The 20,901-nt window shown below is 40.9% G+C and overlaps 4 protein-coding genes across 4 annotated transcripts; all 4 read right to left on the bottom strand.

The window, feature by feature from the left end:
• Positions 1-911: 911 nt before the first annotated feature.
• LOC144660271 (GATA zinc finger domain-containing protein 1-like) lies at positions 912-12,301 on the bottom strand. Its single transcript, XM_078520878.1, has 4 exons — positions 11,878-12,301; positions 3,546-3,605; positions 2,579-2,756; positions 912-2,252 (listed from the first exon to the last, which is right to left on the bottom strand). The coding sequence occupies exons 1-4, from the start codon at positions 12,286-12,288 to the stop codon at positions 2,065-2,067; spliced, it is 837 nt and encodes a 278-aa protein (XP_078377004.1). The 5' UTR covers positions 12,289-12,301; the 3' UTR covers positions 912-2,064.
• Positions 5,667-6,579, bottom strand: LOC144660272 (uncharacterized). Its single transcript, XM_078520879.1, has one exon. It carries the CDS (start codon positions 6,479-6,481, stop codon positions 5,957-5,959), a length of 525 nt encoding a protein of 174 aa, XP_078377005.1. The 5' UTR covers positions 6,482-6,579; the 3' UTR covers positions 5,667-5,956.
• Positions 6,788-10,885, bottom strand: LOC144660269 (uncharacterized). Its single transcript, XM_078520876.1, has one exon. It carries the CDS (start codon positions 10,358-10,360, stop codon positions 7,088-7,090), a length of 3,273 nt encoding a protein of 1,090 aa, XP_078377002.1. The 5' UTR covers positions 10,361-10,885; the 3' UTR covers positions 6,788-7,087.
• A 4,858-nt stretch (positions 12,302-17,159) lies between the features above and the next one.
• LOC144660782 (homeobox protein engrailed-2-like) lies at positions 17,160-20,735 on the bottom strand. The gene is made up of 2 exons (XM_078521508.1): positions 20,142-20,735; positions 17,160-18,520 (listed from the first exon to the last, which is right to left on the bottom strand). Exons 1-2 carry the CDS (start codon positions 20,437-20,439, stop codon positions 18,195-18,197), a joined length of 624 nt encoding a protein of 207 aa, XP_078377634.1. The 5' UTR covers positions 20,440-20,735; the 3' UTR covers positions 17,160-18,194.
• Positions 20,736-20,901: the final 166 nt, after the last annotated feature.

Here is a 20,901-nt window from a genome sequence, read left to right as displayed (position 1 = left end):
ACCCCCAAAAAATCCCTGGACCTAGTGCTCTAGTGAAGCGTAGAAAATTCTTCCAAAGTGCGATTTTTGTTTTTCTTGTTATGCACAGCCCATCAAACCAGACACAAATTGGCATCAGGTCGACAAAATCAATCTCAGCATGGTTACACAGCAACAGTGTAAGTCAACTTTATTCATAAAACATTCGAATTTCTTTATCGTAAAAGAAAATTGCTTCACTTCCATACAAATCCTTATAAATTGAGTCTTAGAGTACTGTGGCTCTTATTGTTAGCTTGGGCTGCCTGTGCTCAAAGATAAAAGTAACGCCTGCTGGCGAGCTAAGTGGTTCATCAGGATTTAGAGGCTAGGAGTATTTCTACTCCCCCTCTGGATGGGATGCTGCAGTCTGCTGCAGGGTTCCCCCTCAGCAGTAAATTCACTGGTTACCCATTTATACACCTGGCCAACCGCTCAATCCGGAGTCTGGTGCACTTACCATTAGGTCACTGTGCCACCCCTCCCTCTAAGGATGCACCCAAAACTTTTCTGCCCCCCCCCCTCACATGATTTCATTGACCCCCCCTCCCCAAAGGTAAACAATGAACACTCTCTTCTAAAAGTTTTTGACGTCTTAGTTATCAAGGCTGCCGGGAATTGCGATTCCCGATGAAGACTTTGGTTCCCGTCAGGAATTTTCCTTCTTGCCAGGTGCCATAATCCCAGCAGCCATAATTTTGGTGGGAACCCAGGCATGAATCCCAATGGAAATTTTGGCTGGATCCAGCCAAGATCCTGGTCTCTTTTTTTCAAGGGAAATTTTTGGGGTCTTAGGTTTCGAGATGTTAGTTTCGAGGTCTTGGGTTTCAGGGCTTTATGCTTTAATTATTTTGGAATCTAGGGACCTTGAATAAAAATCTCGGTGGTCATAATCTTGGCAGGATCATCGGAATGGTGTTTTTTTTGTTGTTTTTTTTTTTTTTTGGGGGGGGGGGGACCGTTTAGATCCAGTAACTTAGGTTACGAGGTTTCGTGGTTTGTTAGTCTTTGAGCTTTTAGTTTTTCAGGTCTTAGGTTTCAAGGTTTTAGTTCTCGAGATCTTAGTTAATGAGGTAGTTAACTAGTTTTAGGCCGCCACAAATTTTGCTTCTCTGCAAGATTATGACCACCTAGAATTTTGTTTCCTACCGGGATTTTGGTGGGAATCCCACCAGGAATGATAATCCTGGCGGCCATAATCTTGGTGGGATCCCGCCCCGATTCCTGCCAGGAATCTTGGTGGGATTCCAGTTCCTTTTTCACAAGGGTAGAAAATGAGAACAAATAAAATTTTCCACAAAATAGCATGTTGGCAGTCCGTGATAACTGAACATTCTCTTTTATCCACAGTTATGTTTTGATGATAATAAGACCAATAAAACTATTTAAAATAATGGTATTATTTTTGTATACCAGTCCTTGTTTGAATGTACATGTTTCCCATGTTGAAGAGTTTAGAAAAAAAGAAGCAGTAAAGAGGGAATCTTTTGTGTAACTCTGACTGTTAAATGTCAACTTTTCTGCCAAAAAACATTCTACAACAAATTTTGAAAACAAGTTAAGGCAAATAAAGGTTTGTTTCACTTGAATTTCTCATACTATCAAACTCAATACACTACAGTTCCCTTCCTTGATGGCAAATTGTCACTGAATAATAATTACTTTGCTTGAAGAAAATAGCTGGTTAACACTTGTTTTGTGATGACTAAACCGAAACCATTGAAAACTGTTCAAAACTTACCAAGAATAAAAATGGCAATTGCAGTGTCTTGAAAGAGCTATGTCCCCGTATCCTTGTTAATTTTTAGGTTTTTATTACTCCATTGGTGTTTTTCTACATTAAAAACTATAATTATTTTTGAGGATTCCTCCAGTTTGACATAAAATTAAAGTGACATAGCTCCCTTATTAAAAAAAGAGGTCTGTAACTTTGTTGGGTTTCATATTTTGTCAAACACATAAACTGAACTACTGTTGATATTGTTTGAACAGTTAACTTTGTTCCAAGTAGCTCAGTTTGATAAGCTGCTCTGCAACATACTGGTGTTAAATTGAAGTTGATACGGATTGCTCATTTTGAAGAAGTTGTTCTGCTGCTGTGGCTAAGTCATTAAGGTCAGGTTGTCGTGGGACCACAAAAGGTGGGTGTTCTCTCCTTGCTTTAAACAGTTCTGTAGGAGCTCTGCAAACAAACTCCATACATTCCATGGGTCTAGGAGTGTCTTCCTCGGGCCCTGGAAAATAAAATACATCAATAAGTATCACGTTAAATGATATTATGATAGTAAAACTCTTTTGTGCTTTTGCTCCTATGGTCTCAATCCTACAGACAATACTTCTTCTTTATCTCTTGTTGCTTCTTTTAGAGAGGCTTTGGAACATTTTGTAAAGCACTTTAAAATAAAATCAGCGATTCATATTAAAACAACATTTCAGTCTCGCCGTCTTGCAAAGTCTCGCATTTATCATTCAACACCCCTGTTATTACTTGTAAATGACTTTATGACCAGTCCGTCCTTAGCACAGCTGGTAAGTGTTACACGCATAACGGAATAATTACCTGGTAAAAACAGAGCAGGATCAAAGTGTGCTGGTTTGGGAACCATGGGAATAAGCCATGTAATGACTGCAGTTTTTTGTGCATATTGGTCTTGTAGGAATCCCCTCAACTGGGCATAGTATAAATCACCCTCTATGTCTTCAATAGATACTATGTCACCAGCTTGATAAAGAATACCCTGCATAGAGTAACAGCAACATCATCGTATAGTAAAAACCCACATATAAGAACCTAGTGATTTAGAACCTATGAGGCTTAGATTTTCCAGTAAATGTGCCCTTTACATAAGAACCTGATTTAGCATGTTCTTGTTTTAGAAAATTCAGGTAACACTTCAGAATTTAGTTTTGTTTTCTTGATGTTAATAGGTAAAAAGTGCATAAAAAAGAATAATATAACCTAGATTAGTAGAAACTCAGCTGTGTTCTTTGTCCGCGCTGGGTTCCCCTGCTCCCGGCCAGCTCTGATTTTTGTCTTCAAAGTGCACAATATTGTAGGTTTTGGACTGCAATCCTTTAGAGTTTCTACTAAAACAATTAGACTACTCGCCCTCGTTTTCTATGAGCGATAGTTCAACTCGGCTGCGCCTCGTTAACTATTTGCTCATAGAAAACTCGGGCTCGTAGTCTAATTGTTAAATAGGGTTTGCATTTGTTTGGATTATTGACAGCTGTAGACATTAATATATATGCATATTTTATATTAACAATGGACTGCACCAATATTGTATTGGGGTGGGGGGTTATATTGTGTATTTAATTAGGAGAAAATGTTATGTTATATTTGACTGGCCAGAAACGAAGTATGACCGAGCTAAAACGTATTTGGTCGAAAATCTCGAACATTGATCATGCGGCCATTATTTCCAGCCCTGGAGGGAGTAAAAACTAAAGAGTGAAAGTTCTGTTGGTGTAAAGAGAAGCTAATAAATAACAATTTTGTCAGTATTAAATAGAAGTTTCTTTACCTTGAAGTAAATCCTGTCTGCTGCAACCACTGTTGCAAATCCCTCTGGTGACTTATATGGCTGCAATTAAAATGACAATAAGGTAATTAAAACAACTATACAAAATATAAATTATTTTTTAAAAAAACTAAATGGTATCAATGGTTGAGGTCACACTTAGACTTTTCCTGTGTTGAAGGGCTTTTACTATAGTAAAAAAATATTAAACAAAAGTTAACTATGGTAAACTGTGTTGTTGACTTTTACATTTCCCAGATGGCTTCTTGTTTAAATGTTGTCAATCAAACTGCAATTTGATGACTAAAACAAATATGCTCAGACATTCCACTTTCACTCGCTTGCATGTCGCCTGCAGTGAGCCATGGATTCAGAACGCGTGGTCCTTACGATTATTGCTCTTCTTCTATTAATTGCTGCTATCCGGAAAGCTTAGAGATTCAGATTTATTGTCCTGAACATGTATTTTCTTCCGAACAGATGACGGCACAACTTACCCACTGCTCTCCTCGCAAGGCGAATGCTGAGAAGACAAGCTTCTGCGCGGCGAAGAAGAGCAGACATTTGACATTTGTTAGACATATTTTCAGTGACTTTTCTAGGACAACTGAAATAAAAGTTCTAGCGTTGCTTCTGTGTTGATCCGAACACAAGAATAGAGCATGTGAATGAAAATGGCGCAACTATTTCATGGTTCCAGAGCTTTGAGACCTTTCATGTCAAAACTTAGACAATCCATTACTTAAATTCACAAAGTTTAGATAAACGCGCGATAAACCATGCCTTTTCAGGTCGTTTTACTATAGTAAACTTCGCTTTCATCCTGCCGCTGTTGCTATCGCTACAGACTACGATTAACTTTAACCATAGTAAACTGAAAAAAGCCGGTCACACTACAAATTGGCTTAACTATAGTAAACTTGACTTTACTATAGTAAAAAAAGCACTAGTGTGACCTCAACCAATAAATTAAATGTCAACCAGCAAACCCCTCTACATATTTGCATACCGGTAACAAATACACCTCAAGTGGGACCAGCTAGAATTTCACCAGTAACAACAATAACAGAACTTTGGGATTTCTTACAGAATACCCAATAGCCACTTCATGACCAAGGCATTTACATGTCACAGTACATAACAATAGCTGCAACTATTCATGTTCAGTGAGATCAACTGAAGGGTTAAGCATAGTTTATCAAATCAGCTGGATTGAACATTACATACAAAATACATCACTGTCAATTGACAGCTTCTTTATATATTTTCTGCCATTTCATACTGCAGTGGAATGATCCATATATATATAGGTACATGTATCTAATAACTTCCCACATGCATATGTCCTATCTCATTGGTAACTGAAGGCTGGTTTCCACTAGCAACAGAGTCAGATTTGAAGCCGTAATCCGAGTCGTGTGAGCACTAAACCCCAGTGAAAACTGGAATCAGAAATGGAGTCATAAGCTTGACAGATTCAGAGACAGAGAATCAGAATGTTTCCATTTTTCCTTATTACTCTGTCAATTCTGATCCAATAAAAAAAGAGGGTGACGCGTTTTTCTGAAGGGCTTTTGAAAGTCATTTCTGAGGGGGTAGCTCCGTTAGCATTCTTTGATCATTCAAATATTTCTGAAGGGGTTAGGGGAAAGTTGGCTTTTTTCTGATGGGTTAAGAAAAAATTTTTTTTTTCTAAGGGGGGGGGCATCATGTTGGCACTTTGATCTTTTTTTCTTAGTGGGTAAATTTTGACTTACCTCATCAACAGGGCGGGTGTGGATTTAAAATGGAATGGCCCCAAGTGCTCGCTTTCTGTTTGTGACTCTCGCAAGTTTTCACTAGATCATAAGTGATGGAGTTACAAGCAAAATCGGAACAGTGCTTACAACTCCATTGGTTCGATTTTCACTAATTTGTAGCACTGGGCTTCTTATTATTACACTGACTCCATTGCTAGTGCAAACCAGCCTTGAGCTTATGCACCTATCAATGTTAAGCCTGAGGGGGAAGGGGTCGGGCTAAACAAGAATTTGATCGTGAGGTTGGTCCCCAGGGTAGGGATTTTGATTGCATGTGGTGTCCCTGTCCCGAAGTTGTACGGTACACAAAAGAGTCTCTCGTTGATGTTAATAATTCCCGGATTTAATGTAAAAATAAAACAAAAAATACAAAATAATCTCCTTGCGTTCCTCATGTTGTTTACCTCGTGTTCGTATCTCAAAAACCTAGTCTTACACAATACTTGTTTGTCTCTTATTTCAACTTCAATTGTCAATCATCTACTAAATATAACATTCTTTTGTAACGCAATCACGACCGTTCCGGTCGTGAACGCTCCCCTAAAATTTTGAGTATCACTTAAATTTTACTTAATCACGATCAATGTCACTTAAAGCTGAAAAACGAATCAAAGTTCAATCATCCTCGGCAATCATTCTGATTTTAGCTCCTGCGTCTACTGCTGCTCTTCTTCTCTCAACGGTTCTCCCCTGCACTCTCGTCTCTGCTAACTCCTCCGTGTTCCTTTGAAGCGGGCTCCGTATTTCGAGAGGACATACCAGCTGGATTGGCCTCTGGATTTGGTTTCCCTTGTGTAGCAAATCAACTCCTCTTACTACTCCGTCTCTGCCTCTGATGTGTTTCAGAACACGACCTTTCTTCCACTCTCCTCTGTTCTTCTCATCACCGATAATGAGTACAACCTCTCCGATTTCTGGGAAATCACTCTCGCCTCTCTTTATTCGATGACTTTCCATGAGGCCATGAACATACTCCTTCTTCCACCTCTGCCACACATGTTGCCTTTTCTCATTCAATCGTGCTTGTAATTTGGTGACTTCGTCTCCGTCCAACTCTATGTCTTCTATGGTGTACGCTTCTTGACCCCACATGATTGTGTTGGGCGTCAACACTTGTTCCTCTCCTGTTTCGCTTTCCATGTATGTCAAGGGACGGTTGTTGAGATGTCGTTCGATATCCTCACTACAGCTTCAAATGCGCGTACTCTAAGTGTGTTCTCCCCATTGTCTTTACAAGGTTCTCTTCCCTCTTTAATTACCTTCGTACAATCCTCCCCACCAGGGCGACTTTGATAAGTTGAACTGTCACGTTATCTGCTGTTGCGCTAAGAAGTCTTGTAGCTCTTCACTCTTGCGTATCTTTTTGATCCAGGAGGCTGTGGTTTTGAAGATGGCTGCGTTGTCTGACACTATGCGTTTTGGGCTGGTACGGCGTGTGATGAATCCATTGAGCTTTCTCTGGAATTCCTCTGCTGTTTGTGATTTAGTCACCTCTAAGTGCACTGCTCGTGATGTCGCACAAGTGAATATCAAGATGTGACACTTGCCCTCCTCTTTCTTGGAAATCTTGTAACTAAGGGGTCCTGCGAAGTCGATCCCTGTGGTCTCAAATGGTCTTCCACATTCTGTGCGGAACGGTGGTAGTGCGGCTGTTTCTGTTGGCCTGTATGGTTGAGTGCTAAACACCTTGCACAAGTAACAGCTATTGATTATCTTCTTCACCTTTGATCTCAGTTGAGGAATCCTTCACTCCTCTCTCACTGCTGCCATTGTGCTTGCGACTCCTAGGTGCTTTATGTCATCGTGGACATGACGTATTAGCTTGTCTGCAAATACTCCTCCCTCAATGTACGTCGGCTGGTAACCAGGGATCCTCCCCTTGCATTTGAGAATACCGGTGTTTTCTTCTGTTACCAACTTCCAGCCGGGGCTCTCCAAATCTGGTTCCACGCCTGCCTGCTCCTTCCTTATCCATCGGTCTCTTGTGTAGCGCAACTCTTCCGTTGTTAACAGCCCCGTTATCTTCTTCGTTTTGTGTTTCTTACTTAGTGAGTTGTGTTTGAACCGTAGCGCCCACGCAGTCACTCGGAAGGTTCTCCAGAGTTTGCTTCTAGTAAGGAGTGAGTCCCACTCGTCAGGCTCCTTCTTGGCTGAATAAAACGTTTCTTCCTTTTCTGGTCTGTGTTCTTCACTAACGCTTTTTGTCTTCTCTAATTTCGGTTGTTCGGGCCACTCCTCCTCATGTAGCAACCACTCCGGCCCCTCAAACCACTGCCCTTTCTGCATCTTCTCTATTGAGACACCACGGCTCCCTAGGTCTGCCAAATTCTTGTCAGTCGGGCAATATCTCCACTGGATTCCGGTTTCTTGAGTGATCCCTGCAATCTTCCTTACTCGATTGGATACGAATGTTTTCCATGCTCTTCCTGGGTTGCAGACCCAGAATAACGCAACCATGCTGTCCATCCACACGTTCACTGAAGTAATAGGCCACCGCCTCAGCGCTGTCAGCAAGTTCTTCACCATGTTTGCGGCCATCTGACCGCCCACCAGTTCTAGCTTTGAAATCGATGTGTTACGTTTTGAAATCCTCGACTTTGACGTTAGCAGCCCCTTCACAAACCCTGTTGAATGTTCCACTACTGCAACGGTCACCGCTGAACACGCTATGTTACTGGCATCTGTGAAAACGTGGAGATGTACAGCCTTTATCTTGCTAAAGTCTCTGGCTACACTCCTGGGCACCTTGATGTTCCTCAGCTGACTGCTCCACTTGAACCAATCTCGCGAATTGACACTGTTCACTTCAGTGTTCCAGCCAATCTTTTCACCGCACACCTCTCTGTAAATTCGCTTGCCCTCTACCATGGTTGGTGAAATTATGCCGAGTGGATCATAGATACTTGAGAGTTGACTGAGAATGGATCGTTTCGTTGGTGTTTGTTCACCCTGTATCTTTGCTTGGATCTCTAGCGCATCCTCCCTCTTGTCCCACACAAGGCCGAGCAACTTGCTTGGATTTTCCCCACTGTCTACATGTAATTCTGGAATGTTGGACTCCCACTTGTGTACTGGGAACCTGGGGCCTTCAAGAATCTCAGTTGCGTCCTGTTTGAACTCCTTTAGTTCCTCCACGCCACTTCCGGTTTTCATGAGATTGTCCACGTAAGTGTTTTCTTTAAGCGCTTGGACAGTATCCTCTAACTCTGGCGGTTGCTCATTGAAATGATGCTGAAGGGTAGCCCCCAGCATGAATGGGCTAGCTTCTGCTCCGAAGGGCACTCTTGTAAAACGTAAATGTTCCTCCTTGCCATTTATGTTGAATAAGAAGCGGAACGCATCTCTGTCCTCGTCCTTGATTGCAATCTGCAGGAACGCCTTTTGAAGGTCCGCCAGCAGTTTGTCGGATGACATTCGCGCCCTAATCATGATGTCCCATAGCAGCGGTTGTAGCGGAGGACCGATGTGCATGCATTCGTTTACACTGTTGGCGAGTGGATGTGGTTTTGCGCTTGCGTCGAACACCATTCTCACCTTGGTTGAAGTTGCGCTCTCTCTCACCACCGGCTTGTGGGGCATGTAAAATACACGTTCACCCGTTGGCTGCTCTGGTGCTTTCTCGACAATGTTCTGGTCGATCTGTTCGTGAACTATGTTGTCATACTCAGTCTTCAGCTCCTCGTTTCTCTTCAGTTTTCGTTCCACGTTATGAAGGCGTCTCCTGCTAGGCTCCTCATTCGTGTTCGAGAGCTTGGCGCCTGGAATCCAAGGCACGCCCACCTTGTACCTGCCATCACTCGTCTTCGCTATGTTCTCCTGAAATTCCTTGTAGATGTCTAACTGATCGTCTTCTCCTCTATCTTCTACTCCCAAAACGTTGAGGGAGTACAGCCTTTCATACTCGTCAGTCTCTCTCACATACATGCATTTGCTGTCTGCGTATTCTTTCCCACCATGAACAATCCAGCCAAATGTGGTTCCCTCAACGATTGGATCTTCCGGTTTGCCTTTGTATACTTGTTCCGTCCTGATCTTGCAGTAGGTCGCATCCCCGAGTATTAAATGGATTGGATACTCTTCGCTTGCGGTTCTGTAAAACATCTTTCCCTGCACATGTTGATATTTCTCCTTCAGTTCTGACAGGGTGGGCCTCTTGATAGTTGTGAAATCTGCAAGTTTGCTTCCTGTAATTTCTATTTTCTCCCTTGCTTTACTGTCGATTGAGTTGATTGTCACGTCATAGATTGGCATAGACTGTTTCTTCATCCCATTAATCGTTACAATGTGGCGCGACTCGTGACGTATTGGGTTTAGCTTCAACTTGTTGGCTGCTTCCTTGGAGATAAAGTTCCTTCCCGACCCCGTGTCTAGGTAAGCCCAAAACGTACTCCCTTGGATTTTCAATAGTACTATGGCAGGTAGGGATCTTTCCTCGACAGAAGGCATGTATCCGCTTAGCGTGGCATTGGGATCTTGCGTCTCGCTCCTTTTGGGCCTATCACATAGACTGGTGTGGTGTTTGCTTTTGCACTTATAGCACACTCTGCCTTGACATTCCTTCCCAGTATGTCCTGAGCGGGCGCAATTGAAACATAGCCGTCTTGCTGCAAAGAACTCTCTCCGTTCCGCGATTGTGTCGTACGTCGGGCACGATTCTCCCCAGTGGTTATTTCCACAAAACAGGCAGTGGGGTTGTTTCTGGCCAAAATAACTTCGTTCCCTTTTCTTTGGCTCCGTTTGGTCTCTGTGATTGTCTTCGGATTTGTTGCGCTTGAGCCATTTTTGGATAGAATCGATCAACTTTTCCATGTTCCAATCTTCCCACCCTTCGTCAGTTCTCACCAAATCGGGTTTCACATGGGGAAGCTTGTTTAAGGTAGACAGCACAAAACCCTTGAGCATCTCTCCCTCCCCCAGAGTTTGCAACGCGTCAAAATTCTTGCTTAACTTCTCATAAAATTTGCGCACCCTTTCGTAATTTGATCCTATGGTAATTGGTAAATTGATCATCTCTTCCATATGCGTAGCGACGACAGTTTTGCTCTGTCCAAACTCAGTTCTCAACCTGTCCCACGCCGTTTTGTACTCCAGCGTACCCGGCTTTAAATTGGCTGTAGTCTATCTCTTACCTTAGGGGCCACCAGCTCCAAAAGATAGCCGTATTTTTCCTTGTCTGATAATGGCTTGCTGTCTATTTGCGAAATAAACATGTTTTCAAACCTGATCCAGTCAACTGAAGTGCCGTTGAAAGGGTTTATCTTGAGCTCCGGCAGCTTTGCACGGGCGGCTTTCGCGGCTTTTTCCATCTCGATCTTCGTTTCCGTCAATTTTAACTCCGCCGTCATTTTCTCTTCCCAAAGTTCCTTCTCTTGTTGCTGGATCTTCGTCTAAATTTCTCCTCCTGCTCGAATTTTGCTCTGAGTTTCTCCTCCTCGGCCTTTTGACTTTTGTTTCTCTCTCTTTCCTCCAGAACCTTGCTTAGTTTGGTTTTCATCTCCAGAAGCAGCGCGTATGTGGCCTTTAAGTCCTTTTTCCACTGCCTTACTTCTCTCTGCGTCGAAATTCCATGGTCGATTTTAAGTTCTTGTAGTGTTGACATAAGGTCGTTTAGGCGGTCTTCGTCCGTTTGCTTGCACGTAAGCGCAATCTTGCCGTAATCTTGCCGTAATTTTTTTTTTTTTTCTTTGATGTTAATAATTCCCGGATTTAATGTAAAAATAAAACAAAAAATACAAAATAATCTCCTCGCGTTCCTCGTGTTGTTTACCTCATGTTCGTATCTCAAAAACCTAGTCTTACACAATACTTGTTTGTCTCTTATTTCAACTTCAATTGTCAATCATCTACTAAATATAACATTCCTTTGTAACGCAATCACGACCGTTCCGGTCATCCCCAGGGTAGGGATTTTGATTGCATGTGGTGTCCCCAGGGTAGGGATTTTGGTCATATATGATCCCCTGCAACAAGGTTTGAAGGACATCTGACAGCCTGCCCTTGCTCCCGGGTGGGGATTTTGACCAATTATTTTGTCCCGGGGGTGGGGAATTTGCCTTTTTTTAAAAGAAAATGTCAAAATCCCCACCCCACCCCCCCCTTTGGGCTTAACATTGATAGGTGCATTACAAGAAAGTGGTTAGGCAGAAAGGCAAGAGAGATAAGGTCAGAGAAGATGATTTGTAGCGTTATGTTATTAAGCTTATTTACAGCACAGAATTGAGTGCAGGAGCTTGTTGTCTTTCTATCTTGGTGCCCTCTGGAACATATGGCCTCTCTTGCTTAATTAAACATGTGCATTTTCTTGGCAGACACCCTTCTATAAGCCCATCTTTCACGTCAAAAATAGCATGATATAGAGCTGCTATAGGGAATATCAAAGAAAAATAAATTGTTTGCCCTGCTTGTTCGCTAGCTAGATCTGTAGGTGAATGACCATTGCGCTGCATACTGTTAAATGTTAGTACCGGTAAATCAACAAATCAATACAAACAGTAAAACAGTAAGATCTTACTGTTTTACTGTTTATTTAGGCCTACCTTTCGTTTTATCTTTTGAAGTGTTCGGCGACCTCTCGATCTTTCACCCGACTTTCCATTCCAACCCTTTCTTGTTCCTGCCTTAATTCTTGCAATAAGCTTCTTACTTTCCTTTGAGCTTTGTCTTTGAGTCCGAATACTTGAATTAACACGCTTCAAATGACAGCTGTTACAAAGAACTTCGCCGTTAGCTCCTCTCCTCCACATCAAAGAATTTCCTATTTTGCACGCCGAGCATTGTGGATTGTGATCTAATGACATTATTATGTCATTTGTGTAGCTTTTGTAAGCTGGTTTACTCAAAAAAAGGTTATAAGCTAAAGCAAACCAAATTTTAGAATCAAGATCAACAAGAAAATTAGAAAATTTCGCTGCTGCCAGCAGCATCCGCCATCTTGAGTTGCAACGCATGCGCCAAGATAGAGTCCGCGACCAGTAGTAAGACCAGTAGTAACCAATCTCGTCCCCAGAGCCTGTGTTCCCCTTGACCAGCGGTCGGGAAACGCTTATTTGCATGAAAGCAACACCGGTTTTTAAGTGTCAAAAACGAAGCGATTTTATGGAATGCGCAAGCTTGTAAAATTCGTTCACTTGGGAACCAAAATAATTTTAAGAATCACTTGGCATGTTTACAGACAACAACGAAAAGAATCGCTTGAAAACTGGTGTTGATTTCATGTAAATGAGCCCACAAGTTCAGAAGGTCATGCTAGTGAGCTGTGATTGGCGGATTTCGATCCGTCTCGTGTTTATAGCACATCGAAAGATGAGCGGGTGTAAGTGAACGAAGCGATTTTATGGTATGCACAACCTCAAAAAATTCGTCCACTTCGAAACCAAAAGAATTTTAAGAATCGCTTGGCATTTCTAGACAAACATCGGTTTGCTGTTTCAATATTTCTTACTTGTCGAGAACATAGCGATTTTATGGTATACCGAAGTTCGGATATTTCGTTAACTAGAAAAACAAAATAATTTTTGGAATCGCTTGACATTTCTAAACAAACATCTGATACTCTCAAGAAGTTTCAGTGGATATTCTGTGAAAATTTCGCTGTTGTCTGTAAACGAGCTCATATTGTGAGGAGAAGGCTCGGCTACCAAATCAAGCCTGGTTTCCGAGCTCCCCAAGAAAGTGATCCCAAAAAAAAATTTTGCGCGCGGGAGCGCAGCTTATAAAATCCCATCGGCGTGTAGTCGGGATAATAAGTGCCAGTTTTCGCAAATCTTCGTTGAAGCACTCGAAGGATTTCAGAATCATTTCATCCAATCAAACCTAGCGCGAGCGCTCACGAGTACTCTGAAAGCCGTCGCGCGTATAAATACGTTATGTTGCTTAGCAACTTCTGGGACGAAACTCGCGGGCTCAGTCACTTCTCGGAGAAGTGATGTCGCGCCATCAACTGGCACTTGTTCCCCCGACTGGTAAAATTTCAAAAGGTTCTACTTATTCTAGTCTTCTAGTCCAGTCCCTGAACTCTCTCTCTTCCGCTTGCCTGATAACTTGTATGCGCATGCGCCAGTTTTCCCCCAAAATTGGGGGAAAAACATATTTGGCAGTAATTTCGTACCCTGGGCCGGGTTGTTTGAAAGACGGTTAACGCTAACCCAGGACTAAAGGATGATCAAGATGTTTGCAGAGGTGCATAAACTAAAAAAAAAAGTTTGCAGAGGAAAATTTTTCATCCCCCCCCCCCCCTCCAAGAAAATAATGGTCCGTCCCTAAAGGGCGCGCGTAAGAGAGAGTTCAGGGACTGGACTATACTTATTCTTGCACTGATTTTCAAATTTCAAGTCCTATATGTTATACCGTAGAATTCCGGTTATAAGCCCTGGGCTTATACAACTTCGTAAGGGGTTTTCGGTGGGCTTATAAGCGGAGGGGCTTATATCCGGGAGGGCTTATAAGCGGAATGAAAAAAACGTTTCGAAACGAACCACGAGAGTGTTGATGGAAAAACGTTTTTCTCGTTAAAAACGCATAATAAAGCAACATTTAGCCCTATTTAGTACTGTCGTCCGGTAGAGGGGGGCTTATATCCGGAGGGGCTTATAATCGGATGTATTTTTTTGTTTCCAGGATGATGGGCCTATAACCGGGGGGGCTTATAACCGGAATTTTACGGTACTTCAATCAACTTAATAGTGGACCGACTCGACTATTATTATTCGACAACGAAATGCATTTCACAACTAAAAATACTGTGGTAGCACTAGTGCACCGTTTTACAAGACTTCTGAGAGTCCATTCATGCAGTGTAAATTAAATGGGCGTTCTTTTTTTATTATCGACGACGGTTTTCTACGTATACCTTTTAGATAATTTTAAGTAGTTTTTTAGGATATCCAATGTATTATTAGTGTATTTAGAAGTCTTTAATATACATTAATGACCAAACTGATTGGCCTTGTCGGGGTAAATAAAGTTTTATCTTTATTCTATATGTTACGTACGGCTGACGAATAACAACACACTTTTGACCGTAAATGCGCATCGTGTTCATTTGTAGCATGCATAGCAAGCATTCCCGTAGCTGTTCGTTTGTACGGAAACACTTGCTACGCACGTTCAAGTAGGACAAATCGCCCTGAAATCAAACTCCCATCATTCGGTTTGCATGTTATCAGTTCTTAGATGAACCTTGAAAGTGTATTTCAATAACGGATCCTACCTCCTTTCATGCTAAAGAAGTATGAAACCAGAAGAAACAAAAAAATGCGTCCCCATCAACGGCACGATAAGACATTCTTATTCTAAGGCCACTTCAATAAAAATAAAAATAAAACACACTGTGGTGACATGAAATGGCAAGACAACGCATGTCGATGTGACATGACACTTCAAGACTGAACTCCTCATTAGGCCGCTAATTCTTTAAAATCCCGGCTGCTAGCATAAAGTTTGGCCCTGTTTTTCATTGGCATTAAGCATTCAAGACCAAAATTGTCATAAGAAGCTTATTTGAAGCCCCGGATGCTGGCACAAATTTTGGCCCTGATTTTCATTGGCACTGAGTTGGATTCATTCAATTTTGAGGTATTTGAGATATATTTGAGGTATTTCCTAACGGAAAATTAGCATGAATAAATACCAGAAGGAAAGCTTAGTAACAACAGTAGGAAAAAGGACGGCAGAAATAAAGTGTAATTATGGTCCTTGATGAAATAAGGAAAATTATGTTTTTAATAGTAACAGCAAATTTGCTACGATATAAAACCTCAGGCCATAATATAAGTCGCGCTACTGGCTGAACGAGCCAGATTTACATGAACAGTAAATACATGAACATACACACTAAACATTCCCGGCGTATCCAATCGAACCCAATCGAACACCAGTCGTTCGATTGGTTTCGGTAATCGAACATAATCGAACTCACAATAAAATTTGGTCAATCGAACAAAATTGAACGTTCGATTACCGAACAGTCGACAATCGAACAAAATCAAACGTTCGATTACCGAATAGTCGACAATCGTACTCAATCGAACGTTTGATTTCCGAGCTCCTGTTTGTTAATATTGCGGACATTTTGTACGGTACACCGTCCCCCTGATCAGACCTGCGTGTTTTACTTATCAAGAGACGGATTCCGAACAAAATCGAAACGGATTGAGTTCGATCGTGTTCGATTGTGTTCGATTAGTTCGATTGGTTCGAAAATCGAACTCACAGCAAAATTGATGTTCGATTTTGTTCGATTACCGAACCCAATCGAACGATTGGTGTTCGATTGGGTTCGATTGCTTTTTGGTTCGATTTTGTTCGATTGGATACGCCGGAAACATGGTTGTTGTACTGTTTATTTTTATTTCACCGTATCAGTAAAAAGAATCTGTTAGTCTGTAGTGCTCGGTGGCGCCTTGTTTGATTTTGATAGCATGCGGTGAATTTCTCTATAAAACATCCTGTGGGTAACATTTTTCTGCTTCCTGTATTCAGTACTATGCGAGCTGTTTGAACGGCCATGCCTTTTTGGAGATATGCACCGGAACAAACAGTTAATTGATTGACTTTTGATTGATTTTCTCTTTAAGCGAACGTTTGTTTGAATTTGTAAGTAATTTATAGATATCTTTTTACCAGGAAGTGCTCGCTCGGACTCTGTGTTTGAAATTCTTTATAAATGAAGGAGACTGTACTGGCAGTATTTACTATATTAGTTTTTCATTTTCTTAAGTTTAAATAGGTAATTCCATGCAATATTGTGGGAATACCTTAATAAATTGTTGTTGTTGTTGTTTTTTAGTTAGTCCTTAATAGCAGTAATGGCCAAATGCAGCAGCCCCAGAAATGTAATCAGTTTTATATCAGCCATACGTACTTGAAGATTCACCCCTCAGTGTTGTTTGTTGACATGATTGTTTACACCGGCCAAACGGACATGCATTTGCGTTCTTGTTCCAAGATGTGATCAAACGGATTATGAAACATTATACTTTCGCCGGATATGATAGTACTCTCAATGGGCCCAAATCGATATGAAATTACTGAGAACTTCCGAAGAATGTGCATATGATGTATGGCTAAACGCCCGCCAAATCAAAAGGCATCATGTTTTCTGTTTTTATTTAGTCCGCCATCTTTAAAACACTGTTTAACATAGTTATGATCACCCCTTCACCGTTAATTTCCCAATCTCCCCCAAATGTAAAAAGGATCTAAAACCAAATATGATAAATGACAATGATTGACCTGACATTGAGCTCTGAACGTTCCAACTCCCCCTCCCCCATCTTTATCGAACAGTTTCGATATACTCTATTTTTTCCTTATTCCCTTTCTCTATATGCTATGTTTGAATTCCTTTAATCTAAAAATGCTGATATATTTGGCATCATGTCATCTTGGTGGACGAGCAGTTTTTGTAACTGAAAATCTCTTTTTGTGATATATATAATACAGTTGCAGTTCCACTGTAGCCGTTGACTCTGAGCAAATAGTTTTCAGTGGTACCTTAGACGTCTAAGCTGATCGGGAATTCAGCTTCAGTGCGGAAAAAAGTGTGTGAATATGGCATGCGCAGTACAATGATAGCTGGTGGACCTAAAATAGAACAGGAGCAAGCTAAAGGAATATTGCATGTGTTTTTATTGGGGGATAAAACGCAGAGAAACACAAACAATATTTTGATGTTGTTGTTTCTTGAAAACCGGATTTGTGCAATAGGTACAATTTTGAAACATTTCCTATGAATACGAGCTGCTTTAATGTTGTTTTGGTGATTGTTGTCTTTCTCAAACTATTTTAACTCGTAAGAAATTTCACATTCAACCTCATGTAAAATTGATCGCTTTTATTTGATTCTCCGATAATTTATTTTTTTACAATAAATAGCAAACACAATGAAATAGTCAAATGATTTACAATGTTTATATTCTGGAGCTATAATCAGGTGTAATGTTGGTCATTATGTCGGCATTTTAAATAGCATTTAAGTATAATGTGTATAACATGTAACAGCGATTTCATTAAAGTTATGTTCGTGATTTGTTTTGAGTTAAAAAACATCGATAACACAGGCCACTCCAGTTCACTTGCAAACATGGCGTGTACAATCATTTTGTGAACAAGTTCGAACAAGTCATTACATGTTATTTTAGATCCATCATTGCCAAAACTCATAACTGACTCAGAAAGCGGGTATATACAATTCAGTTAAAAGTTCGTGATTAGCTGCATCTTGTGAGGATGTAGTTGAGTATTTACTTCCCTACCTGTTTCATTTGTAAAAATTTATCACTGATCAACGCTTAGAAAACGACAGAGTCACGTTGTAAGATGTTATCATATTCTCGGTTTACCAAAAAAGCTACAAAACTTTCAACAAAACGCCCCGAATTACATGAAGGCTTATGCTCACTTGGCGGATTCATTATCTACCTTATTTCATGCTGTTTATTATGGTTTTTACTTAGAATCGTGATATTGTTGATGCTACAGATCTGTACATATGCACACGCAATAACTGGTTTGGAAAAAAGGATTCGATCACCGTCAAAAACCACAACTAGAGACAGATTGAAAACATGGAAGATTCAAGATGGTCTTGAAATGAATCGATATGGAGGAATGACTATAATCGAATCACTATAGTGGAAATTTCACCTAGTCGGGCTGCAAAAATGATCATTTGCTTCCATAGTTTATTTTTCAGACGCGAATCAGCCCGGTTTTACTGGATCAGGCTGTACTCTTTTCACTCTGATCCAAATACCTGACGTGGCCGCCATTCGTCAGTTATTGACAATTAACTAGTCTTGTCGGAGAAAACAGTAAGTAGTAGCGCATTGAGTCAAATGTGGCTCAGGTTTTCTCATGATGGACAGTATCCACGTACTATCATACTGTTACCACCCAAGGCTGCAGCATCATACATTCCAGTGTGCGTGCTCCAACGGGGATCTTCGTCCTCCTCGTGTACTTCTTTCCGCCATCTTGTGCGTCTATTTTGAAACCAAGTGCGTACCTGCGCTTCCGTGAGGCTTATTTCTGAAGCTAACTTGCACCGCCGCGACTTAGATATATACTTTTCGTTGACGAATTCTTCTTCAAGTTTCTGAAGCTGTTCTGGCGAAAACAGTGGTCGCTGTTTTTGTCTCTTGATGGGTTTTCGAGGCCGTCTTGGATTTGAGTAGTTAGCTGCGTAATTAAAACGAAAGGAAAGCAGTTAATACGACATGGTCAGAAGCCATCGTACGGTTTAAGTCGATTTTGACTCGACGAAAATAAACATTTTTAGAAATCAATGTCACATTGACAAGATTGGTTACAACTTAACACGAAAGTTTGTCAACCAGAAAATAAGTTACGTAGACCCACCATCAGTTCACTGCTCTGAATGCATGCAAAGCCGAGTTAGATTTTTAATCGTCCAAAATCACTCGTTGCTCTCAGTTAATCTGCATTTCAGTGATGTTCTCAGTTTAAATTTGTGTTCAGTCATAGTCACTAATAAGACCTTGCAGTAGATGATCCAAGCTAGGTCAAATTTGCCAGGCCACGAGAAAGGCTAAGTGAGTCGCCTGCTGTTTATACTTTATAATCCCATGACAATGAATTCGAATGCCTACTGAAAGGATTTCTTGGATGAACAGCATTAAAAGTCAAAGATAAAAAAACTAAACGAGTGCAATTCGGTGGAGTTTTCTTTGTGGCTTCCAAGCAAGTTTGACACGAAATTTAGTTTTGACAATTTTTCTTTCTTTCTTGGTTTTAATGAAGTGTTCGCGTGCGTGCATTCGCGCGACACGCGTGTGATGTTTGTACGTCATACTATTTTTGCTGGCATTGTCTATCTCCTGTCCACTTGAGCTGATATTTTACGCATCAGGAAATCAGTTAAAACTTTTCAAAATATTTCCGAGTGAGATTGATAATTTTGCCGTTGCTAATCATGTTTAGGTAATTGGCTAATTTTGTTAGCACCTCTGCGGTCGTTTGTCGCAATCGGTTTGACAATAGTTCTTAACATTTGTGTCATTTTTATCTGGTCAAGTGTCATCATTTACACTTTGGATCTGTGTTTTGGGGATCTTCCAAGGAATGTTTACAGAAACAACTGCAGATCATCATGGTCTTTCGACGATCGAAAGACGGGCTGTTTGCAATTTGGGTAAACCTGTAGCCTATGGCTTTTTTTCCTCAATCAAAGCATTTATTTAAACCGGTTGGTAAATGTCACCTATGATAACCCGAAGAATATGCACTTCCCGTAGTTCCGCCTAAAAAAACAAACTGCAAAAACTCACCAGCTATTTGAATATACGAGGAACCTTGCCAAGGATTATATCTGGAGACAGTTATACAAAGGCTGATCTGTTTCACGCAAACGCATCGTACTAGATAATTTCAAAATTTGTACAAACTGCAAAAAATACATCCCACCCCGATCTCAAAAAAATTATTCTTCAATACATCTGTTTTCACTGCTTCGAAGCAAAGCTTCGCGTAGAGAAAGATCATGGTTTGAATAGTCAGAAATTGTGGGACTATATGTTGTTAAAATGCAGCTTAGTTTTATTGCTCCGATATTAAAAAATCAAATTGTCTAAACCTGTTTATCACGTGAAAAAAAGTAATAGATTTCAAGTAGGTGCGATTGCTAAATACTACTGTATCGTAATATCATGAGGATCATAGTATGAGATTCCACATGGAGTCCCACACTAACCATGACATACATGTGTGGCCAGTTACTGCAGTTATATCTTTTTAACAAGTCACAGAAAGCTTTTAAATAATTTATAATTTCAAAACCTACCTGCAGGAATTCCGTGCCTTGAGTATCTTGTAGCGTAAACCCATGCTGGCCATAGACAATTTAGGTTCAAGTTATCCGCTGCTAAACTCAGACCCTTGTCCTCTTTTACGGGGCGTGTTTTTCTTGGCAAATTGTCGCCCTGTGTAGGAAGGTCAGTGGTTGTTTTATTGTCCTCCTTGTCTTCACCTCTTTGTTCGTCGAGATTTAGCAAGTTTTTAATAGAGAAAGGATGATTTAAGATGGATTTGGAAGGGATGACAGGCGAAAAAGCGGAGCCATATTTCACTCTGGAAGACATATTGCCTACACTGTAGTGAATCTCCAGCCAGCTCACCTTCTTACATGCAATCAACTTCTCGGCTGCTTGGCACCAGTTTAAGTAACTTTGGAGACTGAAGTCTCGCGCCTTGATAACTGGCTAATTATTCTTACGGTGTACTGTAACTTAATTGGCTCGTTAGGTTACTGTAAATAGTTGCGGTCAGGAAGCAGACAACTCCACTCCCTTTGAACTCCCGTGCTTTCGTCGGAATACTCTGTCATCGCTTGTTGCGACAAGTTAAAAAAATGCACAATGCTGTGAAATTTGATTAGGTATTTAGCTTCAGTGACAAGAGAAAAGAGTGTAGGAGCTTACAGTGGTTAAATTCTCGTGACATGTGGACTCCCAGATTCGTTGCCTTTTGACCACAACACTTTCGTGCTTAAGCGCATGCCGCAAATTTCCGGTTCTCTTCTCATGTTCTGAGAAGGAAACAAA

The sequence above is a fragment of the Oculina patagonica genome, chromosome 7 (assembly GCF_052425735.1).
Source record: "Oculina patagonica isolate OP01 chromosome 7, crgOcupat, whole genome shotgun sequence".
Lineage (NCBI taxonomy): Eukaryota > Metazoa > Cnidaria > Anthozoa > Scleractinia > Oculinidae > Oculina > Oculina patagonica.
Note: the sequence above shows the minus strand (reverse complement) of the source record. Positions and strands in the feature narration are given on the sequence as shown.